This window comes from Halichoerus grypus, chromosome 4 (assembly GCF_964656455.1).
Source record: "Halichoerus grypus chromosome 4, mHalGry1.hap1.1, whole genome shotgun sequence".
Lineage (NCBI taxonomy): Eukaryota > Metazoa > Chordata > Mammalia > Carnivora > Phocidae > Halichoerus > Halichoerus grypus.
This window is the reverse complement of record NC_135715.1, coordinates 72283161-72305903: the sequence shown is the minus strand read 5'-3', so window position 1 is coordinate 72305903 and position 22743 is coordinate 72283161. Positions and strand designations below refer to the sequence as shown.

General features: G+C 44.9%; 1 protein-coding gene across 1 annotated transcript in view; it reads right to left on the bottom strand.

The window, feature by feature from the left end:
- FLT1 (fms related receptor tyrosine kinase 1) overlaps window positions 1-22743 on the bottom strand; it is a 170878-nt gene that overhangs the window by 37125 nt on the left and 111010 nt on the right. The window contains exons 15-16 of the mRNA XM_036077056.2: window positions 14145-14276; window positions 2348-2454 (exon numbers count right to left, since the gene is read on the bottom strand). Coding sequence (XP_035932949.1) covers window positions 2348-2454; window positions 14145-14276 — 239 coding nt within the window. The remainder of the gene's footprint in view (window positions 1-2347; window positions 2455-14144; window positions 14277-22743) is intronic.

Genomic DNA, 22743 nt, shown 5'->3' with positions numbered 1-22743 from the left:
ACTCTGGACCAGCACCTAACCTTGGCAAGTCGCTTAACCTCTCTAAACCTGGTATCCTTATCTGCGAAATAATGATAATGACGGTGCTTATCTCCCAGGCTTGTGGTGAATATTGCATGAAATGATCCATGTCAAGCTATGAGAACGGGGCCTGGGACACAGTAAGCATCCATCAATGCTAGCTCTAATTCTAACGCTGACCTATGCGGCGTGGGGGTAAAAGGATAACATCCAGTCCATATCAATGAGGAATTCACTTGCGGTTACAGAAACCACATGGAAATAGTTTTTGAGGGCCTGTATCTCTTTGCCTCCCACAATTAATCACCTTTCAAATTCCCTAAGGATCCTCTTCTGGAAGGAATCATCTCTTGCTCTCATCCTTTCTTATTGACATCAAGATTTCAGATTTTTAGAAATACTGGGGCCATCTTCAATTTAGTCCCAATGCACCTTTCCAGCTTTATTTCCACTCTGCTCCTGTGGGCTCCTTCCCTCCTCTGGGGAGTGGGGAGGAGGAGAGTGGGCTGCCTTTTTCTGCTGCCTTCCTTCCTGCCACAACCTTCGAATTCGTTCTCTAAACTTCATTTTCTCTGAAGTTTTTTCTCCCCCTCCCTCCTTTGTAGCCTTTGGACCTCCCTTCCAGATTCGGCAAGCATTGCTTTTGTTAGACCTACTTCCCTACGCGCTCTGTCTCCCCTTTCAAATGCCAGTGGTGTGGCCTTTGTGCCCTTCTAAAGCAGTGGCCTTCACTGTCACATGCCCAGACCAATCATTCCATGCAGCTGACACCTGATGTTACATATGACCACAGAAGGCTCCTGCTTAGCCTTGCCTCTCATACCGACGCTATAAAGTACACCTCGTTGGTTTTGGTTACTAAGCCTAAGGTCGCACAACCTGGGTTCAACACTCAGCTCCAACTCTAACTAGCTTTGTGACTTTGGACAAGTTATTTTACCTCTCTGAACCATACTTTCTTTCTGTCTACGATGGGAATGATAATATACCTACCTCTTTGCATTTTTGGAAGGGTTAATTGGGATACTACATGAAGAGCTCGTCATGAGACCTGGCATGATAATAAGGACTAAGAAATCTCTAGAAATGGAGGAGGCCTCCTTGACACTTTTCAAGTCCTGTTGATTTTACCCACTAAATATGTCTTGAATTCTAATCCCTTAGACTAAGAGCTACTATCATTTCTTACTTGGGTTACTAGAAAGTCTTCTGGTAGGTTCCTCTCTATGCACCCTTGCCTCCTCTGGTCCATTCTCATAGCAGCCCAAATTCTCTTTCCAGACACTGCTCTCTTACACTGATTGCCTCCTTTTGCTTAACAACACCCCACCCCCACGATGCCAGACTTCCTTTTACTTCCAGAACACAGACTAAATTTCTTACCTCAGCGTGCAAGGCCCTGTGTGGCCAGCCTTTGCATCCTCTCCTCTCCTGCCTCACCTCCTACCTTGTTCCCTCCACGGCAGCCACACGGGCCTCCATCAGGCTCTCGTTCCCAAGGCGTCCCTGTCCTGCCCCAGCCTCACACAGGCTTTCCCTCGGCCTGAAGCACTTTCCCCTCCCTTCTGGGCCCGACTGCCCGCCCCTTACAGGACATCTTTCAGTCAGCTGCCTCTAGTGTGGCAGGTTCACATTTGTCTGTGTAACTGGTGAAAGCCAGGCTCCTCTCCAGACCGCACATTCCGTGTGTCCTCTCCGCTGCCACCCGAGGGCCTGACCCCGGGCCTGATGCTCCTCATGGAGCAGGTGCACGGTAAATGTTGGAGGCATGAATGAATGGATGAACGCTTGTCGGCTCTTCTTCCCCGGACTGCAGAGAAGCAAGTGGGGCTGCAGGCCTGATGATAGAGATCTGATGTCCTGTGCTCAGGCTGAACCTCGCAGCAAAGAACGTAGTTGTGTGGTGGGGCTCAGAGGGCACGGAACCGCCGTGTGCTGTGTGCACTCCCATAATGTTATGAGACGTAAGTCAGAGGGGGTCTCTATTTTGCATTTTCCTTTTCATTTCTTGGCAGAGAATAAGAAAGACTTTGCAGGTCTTATGCTGAGTTTAAAGATTTTATGACATATCTTTATATCAAAAACATCCCTTCTGTTTCTGGGAAATAGTCCTCTGTTTGTTGCTCTAGCTTTGGGTGTGAACACTCCTGTTAACGGTTGAGAGGCATTTTAATGATCTATGTTTGGTGCTCTCCAGGTCCGAGACAGAAGCCAGGGGGGAAGGGGATTAGAGTCTAACATTGGCTCCGTGCCTGCTCTGGCCATGAGAAGCATTTTAGAACATTATGTAAAAAGGAACGTAGAACTTCATCTGAAATGTTCTTACCCTTTTCAGTTTTCGGATAAAGAGCGTTAACAGGAGCCAGAAGAGGGTTGCAGCCACACAGGTGCATGTCAGAGTGATGAGCTCCAGGTTAGACTTGTCCGAGGTTCCTGGAGAGAGAAAACCATCAGGCTGATCCTCAAAAGGCACCGTCCAACTTAGAGTCTTTGTGATTCTAGAAAACGGGTCTGATGCCCCTACATGGTTCATCATGGCGAACGCAATCTGCTGGTGCAAGAGTTAGTCTGGGACAGGTCTTCTCTTACCTTCTGAGTCAGGCAGGGTGCATGATGTTATCATCATAAACTCACGCAGAAATGAAAAGACTTTCCAGAAATTCTGCTGTTGAGTTTGCAAACTCTGTAATCCCAGAAATAGCTAATTAAAAATCAGAGGAGAAATTTTTAAAAAGGAAAAAATTAAGACAGGAACAAAAGCCCATTAAAGTGCTAAATCTGGAATACGTGAAATCTCCCTAAAGGGTTTTAGAGGAAATTCTAAAGAAAAAGAAAAAAAATAACAAAAATGACATAAAAGCGCTCCTCTGGGACTCACAGAATTCCTCTACTTTGATTTTAAAAATAAAAATAAAACTCAAGGACCGTTAGAGTTGCCTGCTCACTGCTTTTGGAACAGTCGGGCCAAACTGCCCACCTCCTGCTCCCCACTTCTGGCTCCGTTTCTGACCTTCGCAGCAGCAGCTGACCCTGCAGGGGGGCTGGGATGCCAAGGGGGTCCTTCCCAATCACCTCATTCCCCGGAATCACACACAGATCAAAAGCTGAGCAGTTTCTCCACCACCAAAAAGAAACGACCCAAAGCATTTAGGAGAAGCCTCCAGAGAGGAAGATCTTTGGGATTTGGAAAGGAATGCCCCAGTGGGCCAGGACAATGGTTCCCTACTTACAGACTCCAGGGGACAGTTTCTGGAGAATTCTAAAGTAGTGTCTCATCCTTTAACGTCATTATAGGGAGACAGAGGCTCCCTATTAAGCTAGGGAAGAACAAATGGAACTTATTCTCTTTAGAAATAACGATGTGGGGGCACCTGGGTGGCTCAGTCAGTTAAGCATCTGCCTTCGGCTCAGGTCATGATCCCAGGGTCCTGGGATCGAGCCCCGAGTTGGGCTCCCTGCTCAGCGGGGAGCCTGCTTCTCCCTCTCCCTCTGCCTCCTCCCACCTGCTCATGCCCTGTCTCTCGCAAATAAATAAATAAAATCTTTTTTAAAAAAGAATGATAGGAATGGTATCACTGAGCACTTATCATGCGCCAAGCCCTCAGAACCGCCCCATGAAGTAGGTAGCAATAATATCCCCATTTCCTAGACAAAGTGCTACATCTCGTGGGCTCTTTGTTTCAATTCAACAAGAAGGTACAGACTCCTACTGCAGGTGACAGTCAGTCTGGAGGAGATGGGAAGATGAGCAAGAGAAAGTTGTCACGCTCTGGGGGCTCACTGCCAACCTGAGACGTAAGGCAAATACAAAGAAATGAGGGTTGAGGGAATCTAACGCTTTTTGGAAGAGGCGACATTTGAAATGGATGGTGGCCTACAGAGATGAGGTGGGGAGGGCACAGAGACAGAGGGGACAGCAAGAGTGAGGACCCAGAGCTGGGAAATGACGGGGCGCACATGGCAATATATGGGCAGGCCGGGACCCGACTGCAGAGAGTTCGAGCATCTGTGTGAAGGGTTTAAACTCCATGCTGCCTGCGGGTGGCTGGAGCCAATGAAGTTTCTCTGAAGAACAGCAAATGCACAAGTTAGAAAGCCGAGCCGCTTCCTTCTTCCCTCTATCCATGTGCTTCCTGCAGCCCACGGTCCCTGCTGCAGTGGATCTTTTCGTCTAGAGGGGAAATGCACATTTTCTCCCCAGCCACTCCAACACAAAGTCCCGCCCCTTCTCCTCCCAAGGCTCAGGAGATTGTCCCCTCCTGTGCTGCCAGGCTCTCACTGCCTACCTCGAGGCCCTGTCACCTGGACCACGGCACCAGCTTCTTGACCCGCCTTGACTCCCCCCAGATCTCCTCCTCGCTGAGCCAGCGTGACTTTGCCTCCGTCTAAATGCCAGCACGGCCCACCTCTGCACCCATGGCTGTCAGGATAAAAGTCCAAATCTCTGGATCCTTTGTGCCCAACCTGGCCTGTCTCTTCAGCTTCATCTCCTACCATCCTCCCACTTGCTCCAATCACATCAAAATACTTGTCGTTTCTTAAATTGACCAGCCCTCTTGCACCTCCATGCTTTGGTCCTCACTGTTTCTCTACCAGAATGTAAGCTGCCAGGGGCTGTGGCCACATTCCCGTCCCCGCTCCTCGGACTGGGTGAGTGAGTGGGTAAATTATGATTAGCTTTGTCGCCAAAGAGCTTCATGAAGCTTTCAAAGGGTTCAGGGTCAAATTCCTGTTCATGGGCATTAATCCAATAAACACATGGAACACCACCTATGTTGCAGGCTCTGTTCTAGATGCTGGTATATGGTGGTAGATGAAAGGTATGGTCTGGAGTTCACAGTCTGGCATTCACATCTGAACAGGTGAATAGGTTCAAAGTCCCTATCCAAAGCAGCAGAATGTAGGATTGGGGTTCTCCTGTTCACCGCTCTGTCTCTGGTGTTTAGAAGAGTGCCCAGCACTGAGTAGGCATCCTGAATATAGTGGGTGAGTGAATGAATGAATGAATTTGGCTTCATTTGCTGCATTGTTAGCTTGTGGCCATTTCCCTGAACCTCATGAGAATGAGAACAGCTTTGTTGAAGTTTCGAAGTATGATAAGTTTTTCTCTCCGTATGCATCCTCTCGATGGGAATATTGTAAGCTCAAGTTAATATGAGTTTGGCTTTCCTCTCCCATGTGAAAGGTCTAATGCTGCCATGCTGTATTCACACACACACACACACACACACTCACACATGCTCTCACACTCACACTCTTCTCTTGCTTATGCTGCAAGTAAGTTTTGTGGAATCTTACTGGGACCTGCTCGGGCCATAGTGGCCTTGGGCTGTTGGAGATGCTGACAGCATCTTGAGACATGGCACTGTGTGCATCTAACCTCTGCAGAGGCCTCCTGCCTGGAATGCCCTGGGAGAGGCCCCCTCCCATTGTGGGAACTTTCCCACTGCATTCCACGGGGCAGGAAGTTGACCCCCAAAGTAATTCCACAGCCCTTACTCAGGCAAAATTCCTTTCAGTGGGACCAAATGTGTTTGTGTGCACTTACACATTTAAAGAACTCATTAAGAAACATCTTCAAGATGAACGTTTATTACAGGCGAAAGATCTTTCTAGTGTTCTATCCCTGCTTACTGAAAACTAGAATGGGAATTTAACAGGGTATCATGCAGTATCTGTGCTCTCTCTCTGTCTCACTTGCTTTATTTGGAAAGTAACCATTAGGATAGTCTTATGTTGAGGAGACCGACTTAAGTCAGCAACATCTCTTCCTATGCAGCTCTTGGATGTTTTCTCAGAGGTCAAACATCCCCACACTGGTCGGACTAGACCCAGCTTCAACAGGCTGGTGACAGCTGATGAGCTCAGTCCATGAAATGGCCCAGCTGCACATGGCAGGGGGAAAGGAGGCAAGAGGAAACGAGGGTGGGGTTGACACTAACTGGGAGTGGGCCCTGGGGCTGGGACCATCGCGCTCACAGGCCGTGTGTGCAAGCCTGCACCAGGGCACGCTGCGAGGTTATTTTTATATGGGAGAGTGACCAGACTGGGGCTCCTCTCAAGAGTTAGGGTGACCGTACTTTTTATTCCAGACCGCTAACCCTGCTGCACAGAGCCCTCCCTGTCAGTTACCCTCTGAGGCTTCAGACCACCCCTCCTGGGACAGGAAGTGCGATGCCCCCCCGGGGGAGGCACTGAGTCTTGAGGGGTGATGTGCCTAGTCTAGAGTCTGTGTAACCGCAGTGGCCGGCTACCCTGCCCTGAGCCTTTGTGATGGTGACGGCCGCTCCCTCTGCCCAGGGCTGGACTCTGGGTTGCGGCCGCACCCCCCAACCCTGACACGCAGGGCCTGGAAACTCAGCTCTCGCAGTAGAACCAGTGGTGCTTCCCAGGAGGTTAGGAAAGCTCCCCAAGCATAAGACCAGGGCCTCTCGCTCTGGGACCTGCCTTGACTTGAGATGAGCCCAAGTGTCACCAGGAAAGGGCAGGAAGCAAGCAGCTATGTCTTAGACCGAGGACCCCGTGCCCCAGCGGCCTCATCCTCCACATGTGCAGGTAACAAGAGCACCCTAGCTCACAGGAGAAATGTGTGAACCTAGTGGGAGCCATTCTTTTCAAGGTTCCCCCCAACCCCAGAACTCCCTTTCCTTTTTTTTTTTTTTTTTAAAATCCTTCTTAGTTTTTGGACTTCAAGTACAAGATAATTTGGTTTCCATCCAAACCTAGTGCATATATCACAATTTGTCTCTTCTTTCTAAAACTACTCAGACTTTGGCCAAATACCAATCGTTTTCTACAGACAAATGGGTCACTACTTGCCCTGAGACATTTGCCTCATACCTGCCAGGGTGGCTTAGGTGTTGTTCTCTGGTTCTATCATTATTTTAATTTGAGGTAACTGTTCATTTGGGTTTATTGCCCATTAAATTCTTAAGACATCAAGAGATGGGTGTGTTTCGTGTTCATTTGGCATCTCCAGCACTGGCCCAGTGGAAGTCTCAATATTTATATATAGATGAAAAGAAAATCAATCAGATACACTTAGACCTGATCTTCCACATGAGCCAGTCAAGAAGTGCTACTTCGTTTTATCTAAAATCCAATAACCAACAATCCAGTTAACCTTATTACGTAATTTCTCTAAGACTTATTGGAATATTAAAATTGGCTCTCCTACTATTTATGAAGCTCTTTGGGAATCTTTGTACACCAGTTTGGAACCCCTCTTAAGAACAGAGAACTACTGTATTCAGATTAAATTAGAAGTAAGTTTTCAAGAATAATTTTAGGTAAAGATATTTAAAATAGCTGGGGCGCCTGGGTGGCTCAGTCGTTAAGCGTCTGCCTTCAGCTCAGGTCATGGTCCCAGGGTCCTGGGATCGAGCCCCGCATCAGGCTCCTTGCTCAGCAGGAAGCCTACTTCTCCCTCTCCCACTCCCCCTGCTTGTGCTCCCTCTCTGGCTGTCTCGCTCTCTGTCAAATAAATAAATAAAATCTTTAAAAAAGAGAGCTTTAAAAAAAAAAGATATTTAAAATTGCTATTATGGGCCATCAGTTCTAGAACACATTTTTATTAAAGCTAGTAAAGCTAAATCCTTTGACCTAAATCCTTAGGTCAAAGAGGAACTTTGTGGTTTGGAACCCCATTTGGGTGACTCCCTGGTTAAGTGTAGGAAAACTAAAATACAGAAAGTTTTGGGGAAATTAATATGGTTTATCACATTAACAAACAATAATGTTAGCTAATGGTTAAAAAGTTTCTATTATATGCCAGACACGGGTTTGAATGTGTTAATCCTTACAACCCTGTAAGTTTGGCATACCATTATTAACATCTATTTTGCAGATGAAGCACCAAGAAGGTAAGTAATTGGCCCAAGGGTACACAGCTCAGGAGCAGTGACGCACCTGGCTTCAGAGGGGGTCCCCTCCTACCTTAGAGCTGAGAGGAAGTAGAGCAGAATGGTTCAACACGGATCCGGTTCTCAGCTCTGCCACTCCTAGCTTTGTTACCCTGAACAAAGTCCTAAATCTTTCTGTACTTCAGATTCTCACTCGCAAGTAGAAAAATATCCCCATTGGGTTGTCACAGAAGTTGAATAGACTAATGCATGTTGAGTGAGCATAAGCTATTAGAACTGAATTCCATCACCATTTTTTGAATTCTTGATCAAGGCCAGCTTTATGTCATTGTTTAGATTTGAAGTACAAAGGCATGCATATCCCGTCCCCCAGCCCTTCTGCGTGAAATTAGTGAGTAACGAGTTCATCTCTCCATTGCAAGCGCTGGTCTCTCCTTGGGAACCCTTCTGAGTTGCCAACACCCAGGAGAGGAGTGACATCAATCAGCAACATCTTCATGTGAATTAGTTTATCACATCCTTCCTAGTGCCAGGAGAGCCAGAGGAGTGAATTTGGGGCAGGATTCAGGAAGAGAGGAGCTAACGTGGAGGGTCCTCCAGGCTCGAAGGAGCATCAGAAAGAAATGAAACCCAAAAGCTGGCCTGGCCAAGGGGGATAAAAGGGAGTGGCTGCATATCCAAGACAGTTTTGGGCTTTTCCTATTTCTTACTCTCAGAAATGATTAAGGAACACAGTGTATGTTTCCCGCTCTGTGGGTCCTTTCCCGAAATGTGTTAATGTGCATTATCATGGCATAATTTTGCCAATCTCACCTCTACTGCCATCTGCCACTCCAAGCATTTAGACTGTGGGACCCTAAGGCAGTCCTGTGCGTTCCATGATTTTCATATCCATCAGTCATCCTCAAAAGAATGTTTAACGTGGTATTTTCTCTTGTGTAATTATAAATGCTATTGAAGTAGTATTCCAATAGCAAAGCCTAAATCTGTTAGAAGAATGTATTTACATATACATTGTGGTTCTTTCTTGCAATAATAAAGTATGTTTTATCTCAAGTCCTTGGATGAGAATGTGCCATGCTTTCCTTGAAACCGTCCCATTGAGTTGCATGGGCTATTGAGCACTATGTCAATTTCAGAAATTATTTTGGTTACGAACGGTTTTGTGGTGTTGTTTTTAACGTTAGAACTTCCTCTCTGAGAGTTCCACGTGTGATCCCGTGCAGTCCAAACCAAACAAGACCTGTGATTATTTAAAGAAGCCACTCTGACTCCACAGTCCACTCATCCTTTTCAGATACAAAAATAACACATTGTTTTATCTATGAGCATAAGAATCCTTTTTCAAGGGAAATAAAAGGAGCAGACAGTTTCCTTCCTGGCTAATTCATGAACCTCTTTAAATCTGTTAAACATAGCCACAGACACAACTCATTTGCTTGGTTTCATTTCCTAAACTCAACCTGACAAGATAGGTCAGTGTGAAGGGTCTATATGCATATATTGGGAAATGAAGTCAAAAGCTAGGGGACGTTTCCTGGCCACCAGAGTGAGAGCCACCAGAGAGAGGGCAAGGATCTAATTTCAGTGATAAAATTACTAACCAGGTCCTGCGCTGAACAGTTTGGAAGAGCATCTAAGGATCCAGTTTTTATTCAGTGAGCCTCAAGTACATCCATCCGAGATGGTGCATCTAACTAAAAAGATCCACATAATACCCACTTTTAAAAAATCTCCTTATCCCAAACTATATATGGAGCTGAAACCTGCCTCCTTGAAATTTCGCCACCATCTCCCTTCCTTGGTTCTGGCTATATTTTCTGGTGTGTCAGAGGAGTGAAACATCTCCTCAGTCTGATGCTTCTCAAATATTTGAGGAAAACAATAATATCACTGCTTAGTTTTTAGACTAAACATCCTCATTTCCTTGCGCTACTTTATCATTACCCTATTTGGATATGGCTCCATTTATTTGTAAATGGGTACAGTATTTCAGGTGGTTTGATGATTGCAGATCAGGGAATCTGTTTTCTCAGCCAACCCCAGTTTTTAAGCAGAGAGGTCGGGTTCAGCTGTCACTGCGAGAGCAGGGGGAGAAAAAAATTACAAAAGAGAGCCAGGAAGAAGGCAGAACAACTATAAAAAGCAGACACAAGAACTCAAAAAGCATGGCAGTTGAGGACAATAATGAGTAAAAACAAAGAGCCATATGCATGAAGTGCCCACAGCCACCTTGCAAAGCTCTATCATTTCCCCAGGTGCTATTGGAGACTCATGCCACCCGAGGGAAAAGAGGTCACGAATCAAAAGTACCAGTTCCTCAGAAAACCCCGTGAGCTAGACAAGAGGAAATATTTAAAATACCTCAACTTTGTTGTTGCCAAGGGAGATATCAACGTAGAAGGCTCACAGTTGTCTCATAGCTCACTGCCCCATTTGCCTTGCCAACCCAACAACCTCTGAGGCTTCCTTTAGACCTTGGTTCACTCCCCATGGCCTTTCTTGTCTCTCTGAACTCCCTGAGCTCTTATTAGCAGCCCTGTGTGGTCTGCTTGATACAAACTAGTGTTTCTACTTTATCCTTAGGAGGAGCTCAAAATTCCTCTTTTTTAAGATTTGTTTATTTATTAGAAAGGGAGGGGGGAAGGGGCAGAGGCAGAGAATATCCAAGCAGACTCCTGCTGAGCATGGAGCCTGACACAGGGCTCAATCCCATGAGCCATGAGATCAGGACCTGAGCTGAAACCAAGAGTTGTACGCTTAACTGACTGAGCCACCCAGGTGCCCTTAGAAGCTCAAAATTCTTATTGGTCTGGTTCTAATTGTTTCCTGTGCACCTTAATCTGCTTCCAACCAGGTTTTGAAAGCACACTGAGGTGAGGGATCATGGTTATACTTCCACGTGCTGCACAGTCCTGGACGCATAACTAAGTTGTTGAGTTAATAACTAATTGAATTTGGCTTATCTCTCTTGCCCTAAACAATCTATTGACGTGTGTCTTTTTTCAGACATTCGGTGGTGGTTTTCTAAGTAGATCAATCCAGCAAACACATTTATCGAATGCTCAGGGAAAGAGGAGTGAAGAGTAAGCTGTGGTAAGCATTGCATTAAAGGTTCGCGTTAAAGGTTCACGTCAAGTACTCTGGGAGCACAGAGGCGAAAGTGATGGTAAGGCAGGAGGTCCTTTCCTCTACACCCGAAGCAAGTCAAAGTGAGTTGTCAGGATAAATAGGGTTGTCTGGGGGAGAAGGAGATGGGAGGAAGGAAGGCTGTGGAGACCAAAGGAAGGCACTGTGTACAGGCAGAGGATGAGGAGGAGCAGTCGCACAGCTGGGGAGCTCAGGGGTGAAGGGAGGGGTAAGCCACAAGCCTGCAGAAGGAGCCCAGGGAGGACCTTGTGTGCCTGGATGAGGATGAGAGCCTATCCAGAACCACTGCAAATTCGAAGCAGGGAAGTAACATGTCTTAAGATTAGTCATTTAAAAAGAGCACTCTAGAATTGGAAGACGATGGAAGGAGAGAGAAGTAGGCGGGCTCTTTGGGAGGCTGAGAGATGATGTCAGGAGATGACAGGGTTAGGACGTCTGTAGAGGCAGCCAACATGGCAACTCAAGTGAGAATGGTCTCCCCTTTTCTCAGAAGCAAATGACACAGGCTGATGGAAACGTGTAGAAAGGATCAGTGGCAGCCATATTCTTAATGCTGTCTGACTTCAGAAAAGCACTTAGTGGGAAAAGGAATCACTGTAGGAAATTAGAACCAGGTAGAGAGAAAACCAAATAACAGGATAACTGAAAAAGTCTAAGAACTGAATTTTATGCTAAGGCCTCAAGGACAAGTTCCTACAGCACCTCAGGGATTGGGACGAATGGAGGAAGGGTGGACCCTCCACAGGTTACAGGACATGGACTGCAGCCAGCCTTCCTGCTGACTTCGTTGTATGACTTTGGGCAAATAATTTAACCTTTCTGGAGTGTCTGTTTTCCCATCTGTAGACTAAAGATAATACTAGTTACTTCTTTGGATTCTTAAGTTCATGGGATTAGGTATACCAGTTGTCTAGCAGTGTCTGCACAGAAAGGTACTAAATAAACAGTCTCCTGCTAAGTGCGGGGCACAGCTAAGGGATACAAAGATAGGTCAGACACAGTTCTGTCTCAAAACGTTTTACAATTCAGTCAGGAAGAGAGGGATATCAATCCCCAAATAATAATAAAAAGCAGGATAAAATAAGTACAGACTAAAGATCCAAGAACCATGGTGTGGGAGGGCAGGGAAGAGAATGAGCATCTGAGTCAGCTGTTCATCCTGGAGGACACTACTAAATTGGCCATAGGGACAAAGGAGGGTTAGAGGTGAGTCAGGCTCTCTGATGGCCAGGGTGTTGGCTCCAGTCCAGCCTGGGAGTCTCCCCAGTGCCACTGCTCTGCCCGTGGACAGCAAACACATCACAGCAGGAGAGACTATTCCCAGGGGGTAGACTTGTGGCAAATAGAAGGGTGGTGGTCCTGACTGCAGACAGAAGAAACTCACAGATGTCGTGAAGCAAGATGGCTTCCGGGAACCCCAGATCAGCCTGGCAGAAAAGGTGAAGGGAAAGGAAATAAAGTCTTTGTGGAGAGCTGCAAACTTGCAGAAATATCCCTGCTTCAGGCAAGGGCTTCTCCCAAGCCATCAGCTGCCTAGCCACTGGGTCAGACACGGCTGCATATTCCCTGGTAGAGAAGAGTGGGGATGGTGGGGGTGAACCACAAGGAAGGCAGGTATGGGAAGCTGGAGTGGGTCTGAAGAGCCCAGCTCTCATTTACGTTTGCCATTACCTGGCTGTCGGGTTTAGATCAGTCATCTCATTCCTGTCTGGGGCTTCCTAACTGCTCTGTGCGTCTTTTGGGGTTGTTGTCAGGACATGGGGGAAAATGCCTTCTGGATTGAGCATCTGGGACCTCCTTGCCCCTTTCTCAGATCTGCAGCCCTCCCTGGCCTGATGGAGTGACTCCCTGAGGGCCACATCTGGAGTCCTTGTTAAAAGGTAAACGAACCATCCTTTGAAGAAAGAGGTGTTAAAGAGAGACGTGCACGTAATTTTCTCCATGGCTAATTGTTTTGTCTGTGCGTAAGCAGACCAGTTGAAAGAATCCTTGGAGATGAGGACTATTTGGGAGAGAAACAGGATCATCACTATAAGTATTGGGGGAATGCTACCCTCAACTTTTTCCGAAAGTATACATCTGTGGAAGCATAGTTTCTAGATTTTTCAGGAGGCTCTCTAAAATCATCTCCTCGGCAAAGAATGGGGATGATGCTCTGTTTTAAAGGAGTCTGGATTCCCAGAGTTAGACTCTGAGCAGTGCAAGTTTCCAGAGCAGAAGACCTGATGTATAAGCCGTTGCCCCGCCAGCAATACTTGCGCCTCCTGTTGTCTGGGGAGCCCCTGGAAACAGGCTACCGAACAAATTGCATCTTTTCATGTAAGACCTCAAAATGCCATAGATATTTACATCTCAAGAGGTGCCAATGTGATATTTTATGATACTGTAAATGTTATGTTTTGGATGATTCCTGGCATCAGAGGACTGAAATTGAGGTCTGAACTACTTCCCAAATGGGAGCCACATGGCCACAGTCCTGGCTCGGATTAGACCGCTTTGGATTTTGCTGCTCAACAAACTGTCTGAGGTCTATAAAGAGGAAGCACTTGGAATAGTTTTCTCAAATGTGGTCTGTTTTCTATGTGTGGCTTCTCCCGGATAATATTTTGCAGACTGCTCCGTGTTAAAACAAAAACAAAAACAAAAAAACAAAAAACCCCCCAAAAGCCTAGCTTGTGAAAACATTCAGGAGAGCGGCATATGTCTAACTCGTGGGAACTGGAAAAGGGAAAAGAACGAACGAGTTTCCACCATGTGGGTGTTTCCCTCTCTCTACACCCTCTGCCTTCTTGGATTTCTTTGTCACAAGCGGGGCCACTGCGGTCATTCTCTGCGGGTCAGTGGCGTACCCCTCTTCCAGGAACTACTTCCCTGCAGAGTCGGGGTTCAGACGGTGGCTCTGGGGCAGGGGCGTGGGTGGCCCACCAGCGTCTTCCCCTTGGGCCTCGCCAGGGCCCCCCCCGCCCCCCCACACCCAGAGCCCCAGGGGGAGGGGCAAGGAGGTCAGAGAAAGGAACAGGCTGGAGGCAGCGGGAGACCGGGAGGTGGAAAGTTAAACAGGGAAATAGACGTCTGATCTGTTTCTTGTTGCTTTCTGGCGCAGCTGTTTACCTTGAACAGTGAGGTACGCCGAACTTTCCACGGACCCCTTCTGGTTGGTGGCTTTGCAGTGATAGACACCTTCATCCTCTTCTGTGACTCTTTCAATAAACAGCGTGCTGCTTCCTGGTCCTAAAATAATTCCTGCGGGGTGAGAGATGTTTACATTAGTGGGCCTGGGTGACACACAGAAACAGCTGCTTCTGTAATCCAACCCTCTTCCTATAATTATGCGTTCAGACGAGGAAATCCGAGCTCTAGGTAACCTTGGGCTGGGCTGCTCATTTGTTTTCTCTCGGTCCGCGCCGCAGAGCTCGGAGCCCAGCTCTGGAGATGCCGATCGGACCCAGGCCGTTCGCTGCGTGGCGGACAATGAGATGGGGCTGCCGTACCCGGCTTTCAGCAGCAAATGTCAAGGCGGCAGCATGCCCAATAAGAACACTTACCGTTGACGGGCGCCCGCTGTGTGCGGGCGCTACACGACACACTTCCCATCTCGACGTTGACAACCGCCCCGCAAGGTCTCACGGTCTCCCGTTTTACAGACGTGGAAACAGATCCGGTGAGGTTAACTAACCTGACCAAGAGCACACAGCTGGACTGAAACACATCTGTGGCCTGGGGGCTAAAGGAAGTCCTGCTTCACTGGTCGGAGAGGTGAAGAGCTGGGGCTGTGTTTTAGTCCAGGTCTTAGCCCTTCCAGCTTTGTCACTCTAGGCAAGCTACTTAAGCTTTCTGTGTTTCAGTTTCTTCAACCTGAAGCTGAAAATGCAAGCAGTTCCTCCCAGGTGCACAGGAGCATGAACGGCCGGCGCAGGACACGCAGTAAGTGCTCCGTCAGTCCGAGCTGAAGTGTTACTAGCGAGCATCCCGTAATGGAAGGAGCACCGTGAATTTTCAGAGCCCCAGCTTGAAGACCCAGTAGCCTCAACACCAAGGACTACCACCAAGTATTTATTGAGTACTTACTCTGCTATTAGTCTATGTTAAAGATTTGGAGGGAGGAGGAACGCTAAGACACGGTATCTGCTGAGGAGGGAAAACGAACTCCTCCCAAACACACATATATACATATTCTCTCTCTCTGTCTCTCTTTCACACATACATGCCAGCAAACAGAAAGTGTTTCATGAATGAGTGAATAAATGTAGCATGGCATACCCAGTTAAATGCAAAGCCTGGTGTGGGAGGGAGATCCGTAAGTATAGGAATAACCTCAGGAAGGCCTCATGGAGGAGGTGGGCCTTGAGCTGAGGTTTCAAGGATTATCAGAGGTGCAGGAAGAAGGGCAGGCAAGAAGACAGCCATGCCACTGACATGAATGTGCATCGAATGCTTGTTCTGGAATAGTGATAAAATGGGCCTGGCCAGACTGCAGGCTATATTTTGTTTAAATAGTTTGTATTCCCCCTGATTATAAAAGACCCTCAAAAGAGAAAATTTGAGAAATATTGGAAAGCATGAAGAAAATGTAAAACAAACCTACAGTCTTTGCTCCTAGATATTTTCCTTTTATTCTTTTTAAAGTGGGCTTTTAACACAATTTGTTCATTCATATGAAATTTTTGAGCTCCTACCATGCATGTACTAGCCACTATTCTAGATGTGGTGATACGCTAGTAAGCAAGACAAATGAATCCTTGCCTACAAAGGGCTTAAATTCTAGTTTTGGAGAATTACAAGTAAGTAATTTCAAGGAACAAAGTCTGTGAAGAAACTAAACCAGATTAAGGGGACCATGGAGGGTGCTTAGATCACGGAGGGTGCTTAGAGAAGGCTTTTTGAAGAGGTGACATCTGAGCAGAGACCTGAAAGATGGGGAAGAATGAACTGTTTGAAGATCTGAAAAGGGCATTTGAGACATAGGAAATAGCAACTATAAAGTCCCTGGGGCAGGAATGAGCTTGTTTAAGGGACAGTGAAAAGACCACTATAGACTTTAGTTAGCAAGCAGGAGAGAGGAAAGTTGGCTGGGTTCAGTCATGTATGACCACAGGCCACGGTAAGGATTTAGGGTTTTATTCTAAGCACCAAAGAAAGCCACAGGAGGATTATATCTAATTGCTCATAACTATAAATAACAGTATAATGAACATCTTTAGACATAAGGGTTTTTCTGTATTTCAGATTACTTCCTTAGGATAGATTTCCAGAAGCAGATTTATTAGGTCAAAAGCTCTTGATTCTGACAACCACACTGCCTTCCAAAAAGATTATACGCATGAACAAGTCTACCAGCAAGGCTAAAAATCTGTTTTATGACTCTCTTGTCAGTACTGAGCAGGATCATCTAAAAAATACAAAACACAAACCTTTACTGATTTGATGGATGGATTTGTTAGCCATTTTTATTTTCAAAGCACCCATTTTGAGTGGTTGACTAGAAAAGGTGAGTTCAGATTAAGGAGCGGTTTGAAATCCTGGCCAAGGAGTTTCCATTCAGTGTAGAAGGAAAGAGGGGCTCACAAAAATTTTTGAGCAGGGAAATGACATAATGAAAGCAATGTTTAAGGAAGTTTAGTCTAGCATGAGAATGCAGGGTAGACTGGAACGAGGGAAAAGTGGCATCTGGAAGTCCAGCTCACCAGCTGTAATTCAGGCAAGGAATGCTGAAGATCCAAATCTGGATGGTGGGAAAGGAAGTGGAGAGGAGGAAAGGCATATGGACACTTTGTAGAAACAACCTATGGAATTGCTGCCTTACTGATGCAGGAATGGACAGAGACGAGTGCAAGGTGATTCTGATATTCTAAGTCCAGGTAACAGGGTGAAAGATGAGACTCTCCCCTGTAACCTTGGCTAAATCATGTAATGTCTTTGGGTCTGTTTCCCCATCTGTAAAGTGAGAATAGTACCCGCTTTGCCTATTTTATGGGATTGCTATGAGGATCAATTGAGATCATTTCAATGAAAGCTCTGGAAAGCTCACGATATGGCATACGTGTCAAATGCAGGAAGTAAAAGCATGGCTGGAGATTGGGTGGTCAAGGGCAATGAACGTTCGTAGTAGCGGCTATCCTGCTACTCACCATCATCTTCATTGCAGTAGACCTGACCCTCAACCAACTTTCTATCACTCAAATCCTGGTTTAAGGCTGACACAACGAACAAATGAAGCCCAAGGCCTTGGATTTCACCCAAGGAGATGGGGCTGTAGTTGTGAAGGTGAGCAGATCATGCCAAGGATGCCGTGAGCTAACGTCACCTGACTCAGTTTCCTCTTTCCGTCACATGGAGGAGGAGACGGGGTGAGAGGGTGTCCCAAGCCAAGCAGCAACACTCTTCTTCCAGACTTGCCCTCACACTACACTCTGACCAGCGCTCAGAGGTTGATGTGTCACCACCAGGAGGACACTCAGAATCCTCATCGGGCACTTGCTCATTGTCTGCTCTCACTATTTCCCTTCTCTCAGACATAGGCCAGTTACTACCTTTATTATCCGCCCCCCCTCCCAGCCCTCAGATCTGCCCATACTTACTCGTAGTTGTGTGCTCTCGTTTCTTTTTAATGCCTTAGCTTGTTGCTACTCACTTCACATGACCTGGCCCCCATGATACAGACGCTGTTCTACTGAGGAGCTCATCTTCTACAAAGGGCTCTCTTCTTCGTTTAACTTTTTCATTGTGATTCATTTCAAACATTTAAAAGTGCAGGAAAAATAGGACCCATGTACCCACCATGAAGATAATCAGATGTCAACATTTGGCCATATTTGCTCTATTCCCCCCTTTCTCTTTTATAGGAATAAAATGTGTAGATACTTTATCCCCTTCCTTCTCCTCTCCCCAGAGGTATCACTATCCTGAAGTTGGTGTGTCTCATTCTCATGCATGTTTTTGTGCTTTTTCCACGCTGCTATGTACCTCTATAGACTATATAATACTGTTTTTTGTGGCTTTAAACATTCTAAATAAATGGTGCCATACAGTATATACCTTTTTTCAACTTTTCCTATTCAGTGATGTTTTAATATTTATTCTTGCTGATACGTGTAGATGGAGTTCATTCTTAACTCATGTTAAAAAAAACTCACTGTATAAAAAAATCTACTTCTCTACTATAAGATAGTTTTCACTCTTTTACTGTTACAAAGAAGGCTGCAGTGCACATCTGACACACTCGTGTACACATGGTTATGCAAACATCTCCTTGTGCTGGGTTATACAGTACACCGATTTCAACTCTATCAATAGGATTACAAAATTGTCTTCCAAAATATACTGATTTATACTTTCACCAGCACTGAGTAAGAGCTCCCCTTCCCCCATATACTTCCCAATACCTGGTGCTACCAAATGTTGTAATTGATGGCAACATGATGGGCATAAGATGGCATCTCTCTGTGGGTTTAACCTATGTTTCTCTGATTACTAGTTAGGTGGAACATCTTTTCCCAATTTTGTTGGCCATGAGGGCTTCTTTTCCTGTGAATTACCTCTTCATGTTTCCCGCCCATTTTTCTATTAACATGTTTGTCTTTTCCTCAATGATTCTGGGTTCTCTAGATGCTTTGGATACCGATCCTTTGTTGGTTTAATATGCTGCAAGTCCTCCCCCATTCTATGAACAGTCTTTTAAACTTTGCTTATGGTGAATTTTCAATACAAAAGCTTTTAAAATTCTAATGTAGTCAAATTTATTAATGTTTTCCAATATCCTTTGTGCTTTTTGTTGCTTTCTTTTTTTTAAAGATTTATTTATTTGAGAGAGAGAGAGAATGAGAGAGAGCAGGGGAAGGGGCAGAGGCAGAGAGAGAATCAATCCTCCAGCAGAATCCAGCTGAGTGCAAAGCGCAATGTGGGGCTCGATCCTAGGACCCTGAGATCATGACCTGAGCCGAAATCATATCGGCTGCTCAACTGACTGACCCAACCAGGAGCCCCCATTGCTTGTTTTAAAAAGATGGTTTCCTATTCTGATTATATACTTTCTTCTAAAAATTAAAAAAAAAAAAAATCTTTTAAAAAAGATTTATTTAGAGATTTGCCATTTTTCATTTTCATTTCTTTAATCCATCTGGATTTTCTTTTAGGGAGGGGTATGTGTGGTGTGAGTTAAAAATCTGACTTTTACCCTATAAATAGCCAGTTATTCCAGCATCATTTACTGAATAATCTGTTCTTTTCCCATTGAGTTATGCTGTCAGTTCTGTCAGATACTAAGTTCCCATATATTTGTGGCTCTGTTTTTAGGTTCCCTATTTGTTCACAATGACCTATTTATCCCACACAAGTTATGATTGCTTGATAATACATCTTGATATTTGCTATGGTATGACCCCTTCTTCTTCAGAATTGTCTTGGCCCTTTATACGTCAATAAGGATTTCAGGTTTAGCTTGTCAAATTCTGAGACAAGCACTGTTGGGATGTGGATGGGAATGTCACTGAATTTATGTACTAATTTGGGGGAAATTGTCATATTTATTTTTAGGTTGAAACAAATGAAATTGCCAATATTTTTGACCTCAAAAATGGTTCCACTAATAATTATTCCCTGGAGTACCTGGGTGGCTCAGTCGGGTAAGCAGCTGATTCTTGATTTTGGCACAGGTCACAATCTCAGGGTTGTGAGATCGAGCCCCGTGTTGGGTTCTGCACTAAGTGCGGAGTCTGCCTGAGATTCTCTCTCTCCTTCTCCCTCTGCCTCTCCCTCTGCCTCTCCCTCCACTCGCTCGCACTCTCTCTCTCAAATAAATAAAATCTTTTAAAAAATAAATATTCCCATCCAAGAATATCAAATGTCTTCGAGTTATTTTGGCATTATTTTATGTCATTTGATAGTTTTACGATCTTCTCTTTAAATATCTTTTCAGTTATATTTATTCCTAGATCTGTTGTAATTTTGTTGTTATGTGAAATGGTATTGGGTTCTTTGAAGAGTCACCCGGAATGAATTTTCTGTTTCCGTTTGGGTGTTAATCATTAAGAACTAACACGTAGAACTCACCTAGAAACATGATGCTCTACTTTGTGTTGTTGAGATGAGATCATTTAAATTGTAGGTCTGCTTGCTTCTAGAGGGATCCCCTAAGTAATTTTCAACCACTAAAAACATAATTCCTGTCAAAACAGGATTTATTTCCCTTTATTGAAAGAAGTTGTATCAGATTGGACCAACAGGGCACAGAGCAGGATTTGCAAGTGTGGATGTCTTCAGGGGCCAGGCACATAACATAAATGAGTTGGGGATGAGATCATGGGAGGGGGACTGTGTCTGTGGAGTGCAGAAAGCCTGTCTCCCATCTAAAGGTGGAAGTATTAACTTAGCTCCAACCAACTGGAATCTGGGAATTTGAGTCCAGTGTTGTCTTCTGAGGGTTTTTTTGTTTTGTTTTTTGTTTTTTGTTTTTTGTTTTATTAATGTGGGCTCCATGCCCAGCGTGGAGCCCAACACACTGCTTGAACTCATTACCCTGAGATTGAGGCCTGAGCTGAGATCAAGAGTCAGATGCTTAACCGACTGAGCCACCCAGGGGCCCATCTTCTGAGGTGTTTTTTAAAATTTAAATTCACTTAATTAACATATAACGTATTATTAGTCTCAGAGGTAGAGGTCAGTGATTCATCAGTTGCATATAACACCCGGTGCTCATTCCATCACGTGCCCTCCTTAATGCCCATCCCCCAGTTACCCCATCTCCCCCACCTTCCTCCCCTCCAGCAACCTTCAGTTTGTTTCCTGTGATTAAGAGTCTCTTATGGTTTGTCTCCCTCTCTGATTTCATCCTGTTTTATTTTTTTCCCTTTCTTCCCCTATGATCCTCTGTTTTGTTTCTTAAATTCCAAATGTGAGTGAGATCATATGATAATTGTATTTCTCTAATTGACTTATTTCACTTAGCATAATACTCTAGTTCCATCAACAGAAAAATCTGGATTTTTCATGTTAAAGCTTATGATTTCTAAATTTTGGCAACCAAATCAACTTATGTAAATTTGCTGTGAGGGCCAATAGAAGCGTGTAGGCTGGATAGAGTAGATACACTTTGACTTAGAGGATGTACATGGGATGACACTATTATATTTAATGAAGCAAAGACCTCCATGATCTGGCCCCTGTCTGGTTTTTTTTTTTTTTTTTTCCCAGTTTCTGTCCCTGCTACATCCCTAAGCGTATCCTTAGTATGAGCCATCCTTATCTATTGGCAGTTCATGATAAGCCTCCATGACTCTGCCCATTACTCTCTTGACCTGGCACTTGATTAGCATTCACTTACTAATATTTAGCTCAAGGCAAATCCGGATGCTCTGGAAAGCTTCTGATGCTCTTGTGCCCCTTCTTTGTTACTCTTGCATCACCTCATGCATGCCTCCACTCCAACACTTAACATTTTGTAGAAATTTGCTGACTTTCTTGCTTGCCCGCTCCACTGCCTTATTCATTACTGAGCCCCAGTGTTTAGCACTATGCCAACAGACAGCAGACACTTGGCAACTGAGGAAATGGCCAAATAAACCAAGACCATGGAAAATGGAATTTAGGGGGTGAGGAAAGGAGAGAGCTCTGTAGCATTTGCTATATGAAGCTGAGTAAGGTAGTAGTTAATGCTGACGCCCTACATACCCAGCTCTCCCCGGTCTGTAAAGTTTTATGTCAGTTAATTTTATGATCTTAAGATTCAAAGAGCTTTTAGGTCCTAGAGCTTAGAAATGCAAACTCAGGTAGTTTCATGGGTCTGTTAAACCATTAACGTCAAAGGCTCAAGTAAAATTTTACGCAGATTTGTTTTTGTAGGAACTTGTACTTCAAGGAAATCTGGTGATGCCACCAGTGTAAGAACTTGAAGCATCTATCGTGTTCCTGCTGATGGGGGTTTTAGATCAGAGTTTGTAATGATGCTGGTCTATATGTTTATCCATGGGATGTAGTCTACATTTTAAACATATGAACACCCCCTTTAGTTTTTAGTATTTTCAAGGGATTTTCACAATTTTATTTCCTCCCATGATACCATAAGGTGAAGGACAATCTTGGCATTTTATACATAAGCACCGCATTGTCCAGAGAAGGGCATGAAATAGAACTTTAATCCAATTCAGTGAGTAAATCTGTAGATTTTAACCTGTTTGACTAAATTAATGCGTACTATGTGTTTTCCTCCTGTTCCTTCCACAAAAATCTGACTTGTTTCCTAAATTGGCCTGCTAGTCTGACCAGTGACTCCTGTTCTGTGGCTTAGCCGAGCATCTGTACCTCTGACTTAGAGAACATGTCCATGCAATTTGGCCAAATTAGTCGTCATCATCAAAACTCTCTTCTTCAACCATCAGAGTCCAACTAGATGACACCTCCTCCGTGAAGCCCTCCCTGATCACTCCAATCAGAGATGCCGATTTGTAGCTCATGGAATTTTATACCATTCACACTGCATACTTATGAACTGACTTGTACCTATTATGTGTAATTTTTCCAAAGGTAAGGACTAAGTTTTGCTCATTTTCATTTTCTCTAGAATGTGACAAAATGTCTGGCTCATGGAATAGGTAGTTAATAGATGTTAGGTTTAACAAAATAAAAAATAAATTTTGTTATGATAATGTTGGCTGTCCAACGAAATGATAAATTCTTTGAAGTTGGCACATGATATATTTTTGATAAACAGAAGCTA